General features: G+C 53.4%; 1 protein-coding gene across 1 annotated transcript; it reads left to right on the top strand.

Annotated features, from left to right (window-relative positions):
* Window positions 1–464: 464 nt before the first annotated feature.
* ANAPC2 (anaphase promoting complex subunit 2) lies at window positions 465–10,051 on the top strand. Its single transcript, XM_062505684.1, has 13 exons — window positions 465–558; window positions 1,452–2,074; window positions 2,671–2,803; window positions 4,966–5,140; window positions 5,258–5,377; window positions 5,840–5,957; window positions 6,039–6,220; window positions 6,366–6,507; window positions 7,253–7,328; window positions 7,883–8,086; window positions 8,241–8,370; window positions 8,655–8,890; window positions 9,597–10,051. The coding sequence occupies exons 1-13, from the start codon at window positions 493–495 to the stop codon at window positions 9,807–9,809; spliced, it is 2,418 nt and encodes an 805-aa protein (XP_062361668.1). The 5' UTR covers window positions 465–492; the 3' UTR covers window positions 9,810–10,051.
* The last annotated feature ends 1,849 nt before the right edge of the window (window positions 10,052–11,900 follow it).

Below are 11,900 nucleotides of genomic sequence, written 5' to 3'. Positions count from 1 at the left end.
CTTGTCCACCTCATGTTATTCTGATTCAGCAAAGATCGCTGCCTCACGAGGCTGCTGCACGCTGCGATGTCTCCTCCTCTGCTCCAGGCTGAGCACAGCGAGCGCCCTCGGCGCTGCTCGCGGTCAGTACCTGCCCGGAGGCCGTGTCCATCTCGGCGATGGTGCGGTCGATGTGGGCTCGGGCGGACCGGAGCCCCGCCAGGCTCTCGCTGGTGTCGGACAAGCGCCGGGAGAGCGTCGCGATGCGCGCCTGCAGCCGGCCCCGCTCCGCCTCCTCATCTCGGATCCGCCCGCTCAGCTCATCCCGCCGGGCGCGGAGCTCCGACAGCCCTGCGGGGCGGCACCGTCAGACGGGTCCGCGCACCCTGCCTGGCCCCGCTCGCCCCCCGGCCCCGCTCACCCTCCCGCAGCGCCGCGTGGTGTCCCCGCAGCGCGGCCCCGGTGCCGCTCATCGCCGCGGCCGGCGCCGCTCCGCCCCTTCCTGCGGCCCGAATGGAGCTCTCGGCCGCCTGGCACACGCTCAGCACCGCGCTGGTGCCGCCCGCCGCGCTGGGGCTGGTGAGCGGGGACCACGCGGGCCCTCACGGATCGCTGTGCTCCGCTGGGCCCGGGGCAGGCCTGACCCGCCGGCCCCGGGATGCTCCGGCCTCCGCTCCTCCCCGGCCGGGCCTCTCCGGCTCTGGGTCTCTCCGGCTCTGGGTCCGCGGGGCGGGTGGGAACTGCCGGGGCCGGGGGGGAAACGGTCGGGGCTGAGGGGAAGAACTGCCGGGGTTGAGAGGGAAACGGCCGGGGCTGAGGGGAGGAACGGCCGGGGCTGAGGGGAGGAACGGCCGGGGTTGAGAGGGAAACGGCCGGGGCTGAGGGGAGGAACGGCCGGGGCTGAGGGGAAGAACTGCCGGGGTTGAGAGGGAAACGGCCGGGGCTGAGGGGAAGAACTGCCGGGGTTGAGAGGGAAACGGCCGGGGCTGAGGGGAGGAACGGCCGGGGCTGAGGGGAAGAACTGCCGGGGTTGAGAGGGAAACGGCCGGGGTCGGGGAGGAGGGAAAGGGGCTCGTGGGTGTGGTGTCTGCTGGGGGCTGTCAGGGAAGGGCCGCGGGTCCAGCCGCCCTCTCTCCCTATCACCCCAACCAGGAGCGGGAGCTTGCCCGGCCGTACTGTGCCTCTGCTCCCTGTCATCTGAGGGAGCTGGTGGCCAAGGAAGCGTTTTGCTCCAGAGCCCGGCATTTTGGGCACCCAAGGGTGGCTTGCAGCATTCCCATCAGCCCTGTGTCCTGCAGCAGCCAGCAGCAAGGACAGCAATGATGTGTGTGGGTGTGAGCCCTGGGCTTCCATCGGTGGGCCGAGACCCCGGCAGGTTGCCATGGAGGAGCAGCATTCCCCCAGTGCAGTTTGGCAACAGAGTCCCTGTGTGGTCTGTAAAATGCTTAACTGGTGTTCCCTCTGCTTTCCAGGCAGTCCCGAGGCCCGAAGCTGCGGGGCCGTTGCCGGATGCAGAGCTCCGGGCAGCCCTGGACGTGCTGCACTGCTACGACTTGCACTCTGTCGTGGAGGAGTGGTTCATCGAGGTGCTGCAGACTGACCTGCAGGCGAATATCGCCCCTGAGTTCTGGAACTGTATTGGCCAGTATGAGAGCACGGCTGAGGAGCCCCAGTGCGCTGCGCTGCTCCTGGACGCGTTCAGTCTGCTCAAGTGCCGCCTGGAGCCCTACATGAACAGCCTGGAGCTCCTGGAGAAGTGGACCAAGGCAGGCTTGCTCCTGGGCACAGGCGCTCAGACGCTGCAGGAGAAGGTCTACACCATGTTCAAAGCTATCCTCTTCTTCTCCACCACCAAATCCTTCCAGGAGATGATCCAGCAGTTCTACAGCCGCACCTTCAGGATATACATGCGGCAGTGGAAGAAAGGAGAAGATGGAACGAATGAGTTTGAGAGCAGCATGAATGAGACTGAGCAGGAGAGCGACCCAGAGGAGAGTGGAGGAGAGGGCCAGCTCTGTGCAGGCTGCAGCAGCAAGAAAGAGCAGTGCTGGTGCCCTGAAGCCATGGAGCAGTTCCAGCAGCTCAGTGACATTCTGTAGGTGTCTCACAGGGTGGTGGCTGTCACTTGGAGCAACGGGGGTTCAGGATGGGGAGCAGCAACAGGTTTTATTGATCTCTGAGAGCAGAAGGAGCTGTGTGAGGTCAGGCTATGTCATGGTGTTGTGTAGAGAACTCAGCATGGACTTTCTGCTTTCAGCTGGTGGTTGAACAAGAGCAGATCTTTAGACAGAAAGTTCCTCTCCCTGGATATGAGAATATCCTCTTGCTCTGAGGCCTCTGACCACAAAGAAGCAAACCAGTGCAAGGTGTACCTGCCCATGTCAGGGATTTGGACTAGATGATCTTTAAGGTCTCTTCCAACCCAAACCATTGGGTTGGAAATTCTGTGAAACTCTTCTAAAAGAAGCAGTTTTCAATGGCTATAAATAATGTCTGTAAGGAAGATGGGATAGCAGTAGTGCCGTGTGTTACATATGTATGCATCTGCAAGGGCTGTCAGAGCCTGTGGCCTGAGCTGGGCCTGCCTCTGTGGAAAGTACAGGGAGGGTGGTGCCTTCACCTATAAGATTTTCTTGATTTGCTGGTGCCTTTGCTCCCAGCACGCTCCTGACGGTGTCCCTGTGCCCCTAGCCACCGGCTGAACTTGCTGGAGAGGGTGAGCGCTGACGCTGTCACCACCATCTTGCACAGCATGATTGAGGAGAGGATGGAGCAGCGCTGCCGTGGGGAGTATGAGCACTCCTTCCTCAGCGAGTTCCAGGAGGTAAGGCAGGTGTGGGGGCAGTGAGAGTCCTCCTTGGGAGATGTGCAGCTGTTGTTGTTTTTTTAGCAGCTCAGGCTAAAAGCAGATTCCAGCTTAAAACACCTGGTCCAGGGCTATGGCTTCTACCATGCCTGGCAGGAGAGGTGGCTAAAAGTCCCCATTTTGGCTGATGCTGGAGGGGAGGGTTTACTCTGACCTGTGCATGAAGGACTACCACATTTTACCTCATGATGTCTGTAGTGATGAGGGAATTTGTGTGGTTCCAGTTCACAAACCACAAGATCAACAAGTGCCACCTGGCCTGCAGAGAGCCCTCCCTCTGTGTAGGTGAGCCCATAATTAGAATTTCTGTGGCTGTTTCAATCCTCTTCCCAATTCCCCTGTAAAATTGGAAGTCAGGATGAGAGGGGATACTCTGGTATTGATCTTACCAGGCCACACAGAGAATTAAAATCTTTCTTTGCAGCTGCCCAGTTGCTTTGCTGCTGCTTCAGCTAAGTTTGTGTTGAGCTGTTTATCCACCATGACTTTAAAATAAAATTCTTCTCCAGGTTATGGCTCCTCCAGGACACAATTCTGAACTCGGTGCTCTTTGCCTATGACCTTGTCTTTGCCTGTGCTGGAGAACCAGGCCTGCAGCCAGGTTCCCATGCAAGTCAGACACCCTGGATCATTCACTCTTTGCCATGCCAACCACTTTTATTGCCTGCAAACATCAGGAATCCTTGTGTTTATTTCCTTTTTGTTGTTGTGCAGCATTTTCTTCACTGCACCTCATGTGAAATACTTCTGGGTGACCTGGAGATTGTTTAAGGACATTTTCAGGGCACCACAAAAAACACAACTGCATTCTGCTCGTCAGATGCCACCCTTGCTTCCACCTCTTGTTTGGCCATGGAATATTGGAGCATGTTGGGATTAGAAGAGATAATTTTAAGGAAGGAAAAAACAAACAAACAGAAAACAAACAAACAAAAACAAACAACAACAACAAAAAACCACAGGCCTGGAAATCTAAAGGTTAAATAGAGAAGTCTGAGAAACAGTTCACTGAAAATTACAGGTCCTGAGGGCAAAGCCTCTTTGCCAGAACAGCAGCAGCTGCCTGGAATGTCAGGTCACAATCAGGCTGTAACAGAGCACTCAGGGAAGATAAACTCACAGGAAGAATGGGTTGGTTTGATAATAATTCCTTAAAATCATGTTGCTTTGCTTAAGTTACAGTCCTATCCTTTTGTCCTTTAGGGGAAATCTTTATCAGCTTCTCCACAGTTTTGCCCAGGTGTTTGTGCTTAGGTTTGTCCTGGCAAAACTCGTGCATTTCTTCAGTATTTCCTCAGTCAAGTAGATAATTAAAAATAAACATCAGCAAACTAAACCTTAACTTAGCATTTTTGTTTCAGGCTGTCAGAATCTATGAAAAAAACCAAAAAACCTAATATCAAATAGTAGAGTAGTATTAGTACAACACCTTGTAGTATGGTGGTCCTCAAATACTATTCCAGGAAGTAGCATATTGATGGGGAAAAAAAGGCATTCATTTTAAACATCTGGATATTGTAATTGAGTATGTTTGAAATTGAAAATTACACATTTCTCTCTAAAGCTCAAATATATAAAAAAACAACCTTTTTATGCTCTCTGTTCAGGTTTTTATTTAATAATTCAGTGACGAAGCTGGTATTTGGATTTTGGGTTGTGTTTGATGTCTGCGACTTCTTGAGATATCTTGTTTGCTTTTCACTGATTCAGGAACCATAGAAATTTTGGGCCAAGGATGGTGTAATGGGCAATTTGCTCATTTTCTTGTGAGTGAGACAGTTCTGCAAGTATAGACTGGGATGACACTCTGCAAGAATGGAATAGGCTGCAAGTTTTGGAATAAACACTGTCCTTTTTGGAGCCCAGTGCTTGCACACAGTCTGTGGTCACCCCTTATCTTCTCACACCCAGCTGCACAGTCCATATCCTGTATCTGTAGTAAAGTTCCAATTCTTTCAGCTGGGCTTTCCCCAGCTATAACCCAGGCTGGGGCACATTTGAAGAGCAGTTGGGGGTGATGCTGTCCTGGTCCAGCTGTCCCTGTCTGCGGGCTGGGGTGGATTGGGATGTGGCTGTGCATCCAGCTCTGTGTTCACATCTGTTTCTCCCTTGTTGTGCAGTGGATAGAGAAGGTGATTGGGTGGCTCAGCAGGGTGTTCCTGCAGGATGGTCCCTCAGCTCAGTCCTCCCCAGAAGCCAGCAGCACCCTGAAACGCTGGCGCTGCCACGTCCAGAGGTTCTTCTACCGCATCTACGCCAGCATGCGCATCGAGGAGCTCTTCAGCATCATCCGAGGTGCTTCACCCTTGGCCTGGGACTGGGTGGGTGACAGATCTCTCTCATGTGCCACACTGCCTCCCCCTGCCTCCCCTCAGAGCCTGGCACTGCTCCTGATCGCTGCTTGGTTTGCAGATTTCCCAGAGTCAAAGCCTGCTGTGGAGGACCTCAAGTTCTGCCTGGAAAGGACTAACCAGAGGCAGCAGCTGCTCAGCTCCCTGAAAAGTGCTCTGGAAATGAGACTTCTGCACCCTGGTGGGTTTTACATCCCTCTCTGTATCCTGTGAGGAGCCTGGGCAGGAGTGGGGATGTACTTGGAGCTGGTCTGGTTTTCTGTTTGAGGAGTGAAAGGCAGTCACTGTGTCCATCACACATTTTTTGTGTTCCAGTGGGCATGGCAGCAGCAGCTGATGGCATCCCAGCCCCCTTTGGCTTAATTTTTACACTATGGTCAGGAGTACAAAGTTTAGCTTTGGTCCAGGTGGGCAAAGACTTCTTTGAACTGCCAGGGCTCAGCTCTGAGCCTCTGTTTGTGCTCAGAACTGGTTTCTCAGGCACATGGATCTGATCTGCCCCATTGGCTTGGGCAGTAGGACAGCAAACCCTTCTCCTCCCACACCTCAGATAGAACAGAGGGCTCGGACCATCCAAACCCCTTCTGTCCAAGCCGTTATTCTGTGCTGCAGGAATCTGACTCCCTCTGCTCCTCTCCTGTAGGAGTCAACACCTCCGACATCATTACTCTGTATATCTCGGCCATCAAGGCCCTGCGGGAGTTGGACCCTTCCATGGTTATCCTGGAGGTGGCCTGTGAGCCCATCAGGAAGTACCTGAGGTAGGAGGTGTGTGGGGCAGTCTGACACATGCCCTTTCCCTCCCCTTCCCTAACTTGCTCCCTTTCCATTGCCACCGGCAGGACTCGGGAGGACACAGTGCGGCAGATCGTGGCCGGTCTCACGGGGGATGCTGAGGGCTCGGGTGACCTGGCAAACGAGCTCTCCAAAGCTGACCCAGTGACCCTGGAGAATGGCCAGGAGAGTGATGATGACATCTCAGAGCCAGGGGACTGGGTTCCTGACCCAGTCGATGCAGATCCCGGTGAGATACTAAGCCCAGCAGTCTTGGCAGCCGGCTGGTTTCCCTGGTGGGCTGTAGCCTTGAGCAGCTCATTTGCTGGTCCTCTGGGGCTGGGCTGGGGCAGGTCCCTGTTAATCTCACACTGTTGTCTGCTGGATTCCACCAGGGAAATCGAGCTCCAAGCGTCGCTCCTCAGACATCATCAGCCTCTTGGTGAGCATCTACGGCAGCAAGGACCTGTTCATCAACGAGTACCGCACGCTGCTGGCTGATCGGCTGCTGCACCAGTTCAACTACAGTGCAGAGAGGTGAGGCCCCAGTGCCCACACCCAGGGCTGCCATGGCAAAATCACCCGAGTTTTCTTTCACCTGCTCTCTGAAGGGTAGAGCCTTCAGACTCAGTCCTGCCAATGGCAGTTTGTGGAGCCAGGAGTGCCTTTTGCTATTTTCTTTGCAGCTATGAGTTTGCCTCTAGAATTCCTTGCTCAATCCTGCCCTTGGCTTGTGCTGAGAGAGCAGCATGTAGGAATTTTGAGGCACTGACATGCTCTTAGCTGCATCCCATGTGTTGTGATGCCCCCAAAAATGGAAAGGATGGAAGATGTGTGTTTCTGAAACACAGAAAGTTCCACCTGAACACGAGGAAGGACTTCTTTGCTGTCAGGTGACTGAGTAGTGGAACTACTCCTCTATGATCCCAGAGAGGCTGTGGGGTCTCTTTCCCTATAGATATTCCAAACCTATCTGGAACAACCCTGAGTGGCTGCTCCAGGGGATCCTGCTTGAGTAGAGAGGTGGAACTGGATGAGCTTCAGTGTTCCAGCCTGAACCATTCTGGGATTCTCTCTTCAAAAAGCTGCTGGCCTAGACGAGATGGCTGTGCCTCACTTGGGTACCAGGAGTCATCCTGGGCTGACACTGTGCCTTGCAAGGCTTCCTAGGAAGAGTTTGTTCCGGGAACTTCCTTTTCTTGGCTGTATGGTGAGGGGTGGAGGCCAAGCCAGGTTTGTCCGTCTGAGGACCCCATGGCTGACCTGCTGTGTCTCTTTCCAGGGAAATCCGTAACGTGGAGCTGCTGAAGCTGAGGTTTGGTGAAGCTCAGATGCACTACTGTGAAGTCATGTTAAAAGTAAGTCCTTTTATTTTTTTAATTCAAGTCCTGGGTGTTTGAGCCCATTGGGGAAGGGGAGGGACTTGAGGAGTGACCCAAAAAGGGTCTTTTAGGAAAGTGGATGTTCCACAATGCCAGTGAGGGGCTGATTTGTGGCAGGCAGAAGTGCATTTAAATCATGTCTGTTTTTAAGCTCTGAGGGCTGGTTGCTCTGGTGCTACTGTCTCTCCTGCTGTTCCTGAAGAATCCTGGCACTGAAGAGCTGGGCTCATCAGCTCCTCTGAGGTTGGGACTCTGGACTTTGAATCTTTTGGAGCACTATAGGAAGAACACAGATGTGGAGGGCCTCCAGTGCAGGCAGTGTTGAGTTGTAACCCCTTCCTCTAACATCCCACAAATTTTTCTGAGTATGTAGCAGACTTCCAAGTAGACACACATGATCATGTCCTTTCTAGTGTCCCCATCGTCGTTTGGAGAGGACTCTGTTCACCTTGTTTAAGCCTCTCCTTCACTAAAGGTTAGCACTGACTCTGAAGGGAAGGAGCCACCTCAGCCTTCTCTGCCTGTTGCAGGACATGGCTGACTCGCGGCGCATTAACGCCAACATTCGGGATGAGGAGGAGAAGCTCCCTGAGGAGGAGAGGCCTCCCTTCAGCCTTGTGGCTGTTATCCTGTCCAGTGAGTTCTGGCCACCACTCAAAGAAGAGAAACTGGAGCTTCCAGAGCAGGTCAAGGAAGCCATGGAAGCGTATTCCAAGAAGTATGAGAAATTAAAGGTGAGCCCACCTTAACCCTGTTTAAGAAAGCATTATCCAGTCCATTTTAACTGCTGGTTGGCCCACACTGTTACCGTGGGCTTTGCAATAACCCAGCATTTAGTGATTCCTGTTGGGAGATCTGCTTTGAGCAGCTGCTTCCCCCTTTTCCCAGGCCATGAGGACCCTGAACTGGAAGTACCACCTGGGGCTGGTGAGCCTGGATGTGGAGCTGGCTGATCGCACGCTCTCCCTGTCTGTGTCTCCTGTGCATGCTGCCATCATCCTGCACTTCCAGACCAAGAGTGAGTGCTGGGGAGCCCCTTCTGTGCTTCCGTGGGTGGGAAAGCTACATTCCTCGGGCAGCTGGAGGCTCTGAGAGCTCTGGCAGGAGTACCAAGACATGGTGCATCCTATGGGATCTCCCATAGGGTCTCCAGCACCCAGCAGGGCCACAGCTCTGCACCCCTCTTCTTCTTCCTGGCAGTGCCTCCCCTGCCTTACCCAGCTTCCTACCAAATCCTGGCAGGCTCGGGTGTGGGAAGTGTCCTGTTCTACATCTCCTGTCTGATCTCCGTGGTCTCTGCAGGCACCTGGACACTGACAGAGCTGAGTGAAGTGCTCAAGGTGCCCATGACGTCGCTGAAGAGGAAGATGACACTGTGGCTGCAGCAGGGAGTCCTGCGGGAAGAGCCTGAGGGCACCTTCACTGTCATTGAGGAGGAGCAGAAGGACCAGGTGGAGAAAGTTGTTCTGATTGACAGTGATGAGGAGGGGGACTCTGCCATGGCTTCACAGGCTGACCAGAAGGAGGAGGAGCTGCAGGTACCTGTCCCTGTGGAGTTGCAAACATCCTGTATTTTGGGTTTGGGGAATCTAATAAAGATTGTGAATTCAGTTTGCACTGTGGATTCACATTTTCCACTGCAAGTGGCTGAGTCCAGTGCAAACACTTGGGTTTTGAAATGGGTGTCTCTTGGTTAATCTCAGTGCTGGGTCACAGCCTTCCCTCCAGACAAGTGCCCAGCTGCTGAGTCAGGGAACCATTTAGAAATCTCCAGATTGTTTTTTTCAGTTTAAAAAAAGAAAAAAGTCCGAGACATGATTTCATATTTGAAAATAGTCATAACTTGTTTGGATGCACCCGAGGAACACTTTTTGGCGCTTCTGACTGCCCAAAAGACTTACCCAGCACTAACAGCTGGATCTCTGCCTTCTCTTTGTTGTGGTTCCTGGACATTCCCAGTGCCTTTCCTGCCTGTGAGTCACACTGTGCGTGTGTGTTGTGCAACACAGCATTGTCATACTGGTGTTCATCCACAGAGGGTCATGCGTGTGCTGCACGTCTTATCCCACTGTCTGACCCTGTGTCCCAGTACTTTGTTGCTGTTCTTGGATATGCCCTGTTTAAAGACCCCATGCTCATGGCTGAGAGCAGAACTTACTGCCAGCTACATTCCTGCCTTGTTTTGGGGGTATTTGCTTTATGCTGTAGTGTCAGTCATTCACTGTGGCCTGTGTTCCTCTGCAGCTGTTCTGGACGTATATCCAGGCCATGCTGACCAACCTGGAGAGCCTGTCCCTGGAGAGGATTCACAGCATGCTCAAGATGTTTGTGATGACTGGCCCCGTGGTCACTGAGATCGATATCCAGGAGCTGCAGGGGTTCCTGCAGAAGAAGGTCCGGGACCAGCAGCTCATCTACTCAGGGGGGGTCTATCGCCTGCCCAAGAACTGCAATTAAAGAACTGACTTGAGTGTCCCTGCCACCCTGGGCACTCCTGCCTGTGCCTGAGCTCTGCTCCAGAGTGCCACCAGCTCTATGTCCTGCAGGGGGGTTCTCTCTGGGGGTTTGCTGCACCTCTTTCCCCAACCAGGTGTCACTTTCCACATGGAGGCAGCTCAGCAGCAGCCTGGATGCCCCACAATATCTAGGTCTGCTCCCCACATTCCTTCCTCCCCTACGTCAGTGCCTGGGCTCACCCTTCTGATTAATAAATAACTGTATGCTTCTTTTTCCAATGGCGCCAACTCTTTTCTTTCCTCTTGGCACCTCCCCACTCTGGAAGGGCAGGCAGGAAACTCCCCAGTCTGCCAGGCAGTCTCCCCCTTTCCTTGGGTTTCCATGTGCAGCCCCAGGAGGTTTTGGGAGGGGGCTGTTGGCTCCAACTGCTGTCTGAGGCTCTGTGTGTGGCTAAAGCAGTATCTTGCAGCTGGATGTGATGAGTGAGACCCTGCCCAAAAACAAGGTTTGGTGCTGTCTCTGACAAGGAGGGAACAACTCCAGGGTGCCCTTGTTTGGGACTCAAATTGTGTGTAATAATTTTGTTGTGGGATGAAGAATGCTTTACATGGATGAGACGCAGCAGTACTTCAGGGCAAAGGGGTTAGTCCTGGGGAGATCCAGTGGATTATCCAGGCCCTGGTGGGATTGCTTTGCCCTGGCACAGGTACTTGTGCCCCAGCACCACAGGGCTGCCCTCGGGGACGGTGTCCTGGGGAGCTTTAGAGTTGTAGGCACCACATGAGGAAATTGGGTGGGATAATCCCAGAGCTCCTGGTTAAACACTGTGCCCCCCACACAGCTGTGGAGCAGTTTCAGGATTGTATCACATCCCTACTCCATAGTGTTCAGGCTCCCTCAGTCCTGCTTTCCACATGGGTTTTGCTCATCAGGAGGAATATGCTGGAAAAATCCTGGCTTTTACTAAAAATATGTTTTCTGTGAAGCAACCAATGAGTTTCCACAGCCCAAGGATTTTTTCCTCCTGTGCGGAATCTTCAATCCCAGCCTGTGAATGCTGTGGCAGCTAGAATTGAGACTTAACAGAGCCACAGGTAAGACATGGGAACAGCTGTGAGTGTGGCCTTCCATCCAAGTATGTGAGAGAGCTCTGGAACATAGAAATCACCCCCTATTTAACACTGAACCTTGTTTTTCAGTGCCTAAAGTCCATGAGTCCCTGTGGCATCCCTGCTGCAGCTGCAGTTCTCTCCTTCTTGGGCACTTGGCTGTTTTGCTCTGTAGATAAAGCACAATTTCTTGATCCCCTGGGGCACTTTGCTCCAGGCTGGCAGGTGTGTGGCACTGGGAACCTGGTGCATCCTGTTGTGAAGGTTCTTTGTGCTGAAGAGGATCTGATGATAAGTGAATAAACCCCAGCTTGTGATTACTTCAGGTAAAGCCAAAATACCCTCAAAGGGCAGCAATTCCACAATGGCATCAGCAGGGAAAGGATAAACAGCCATTCCTGAGTGCCTAAGGAACCTTTCCCTTTCCTTCTCTCTCCTCAACTCTCACCTCTTTCCACCTTTTTTCTTTATTGTATTTTATTTTTTTCATGAAAGAACACTGAGCACATGGAAGGATGTGGAAGGGCTGGCAGTGGGGGTCAGTGGGGTCAGTGCCTGCCAGCCCAGGATGTGCCAGCCCCATCCCACAGAGTGTCTGGGGTGTGCCAGCCCCATCCCACAGAATGTCCCAAGGAGTGTCTGGGTGTGCTGTGGCTGTGACAGGGCAGTGAAAAGGCTCCTGTTGATGTGAGGAGATCAAAGCAGCTGCCAGTTTGAAGCAGAGCTGGCAGCAGGGCTGTCCCCACACCACAGAGCCAGAGCCACTGCTGGGACATGGCCCAGGGTGACTCAGGGCCTTGGCTGTGTCTGCTTTGCTTATGGATGCAAAAATAGTGATTTATTTATGTGTTGTGCAGGTGGATTTATTGCTCAGTCCCAGTGCAGGTGCTGTGGGGCAGTGAGTGTGTCCTGTACCTCATCCCAGCAGCATTTTCAGACTCTGGGATGAGATGAGGGGCACTCCCAGCTTTTCCCAAAACCA

The sequence above is a fragment of the Cinclus cinclus genome, chromosome 19 (assembly GCF_963662255.1).
Source record: "Cinclus cinclus chromosome 19, bCinCin1.1, whole genome shotgun sequence".
In the NCBI taxonomy this organism is placed as follows: Eukaryota; Metazoa; Chordata; class Aves; order Passeriformes; family Cinclidae; genus Cinclus; species Cinclus cinclus.
Note: the sequence above shows the minus strand (reverse complement) of the source record. Positions and strands in the feature narration are given on the sequence as shown.

What these genes read in the sequence shown, in the direction of transcription:
- ANAPC2 (XM_062505684.1), top strand. Translation starts at nt 493, where the DNA reads ATGGAGCTCTCGGCCGCCTGGCACACGCTCAGCACCGCGCTGGTGCCG. An exon ending in CGCCCGCCGCGCTGGGGCTG is followed by an intron (nt 559 to 1,451) that starts GTGAGCGGGGAC and finishes TCTGCTTTCCAG; the next exon opens with GCAGTCCCGAGGCCCGAAGC. An exon ending in ACTGTGAAGTCATGTTAAAA is followed by an intron (nt 7,329 to 7,882) that starts GTAAGTCCTTTT and finishes TGCCTGTTGCAG; the next exon opens with GACATGGCTGACTCGCGGCG.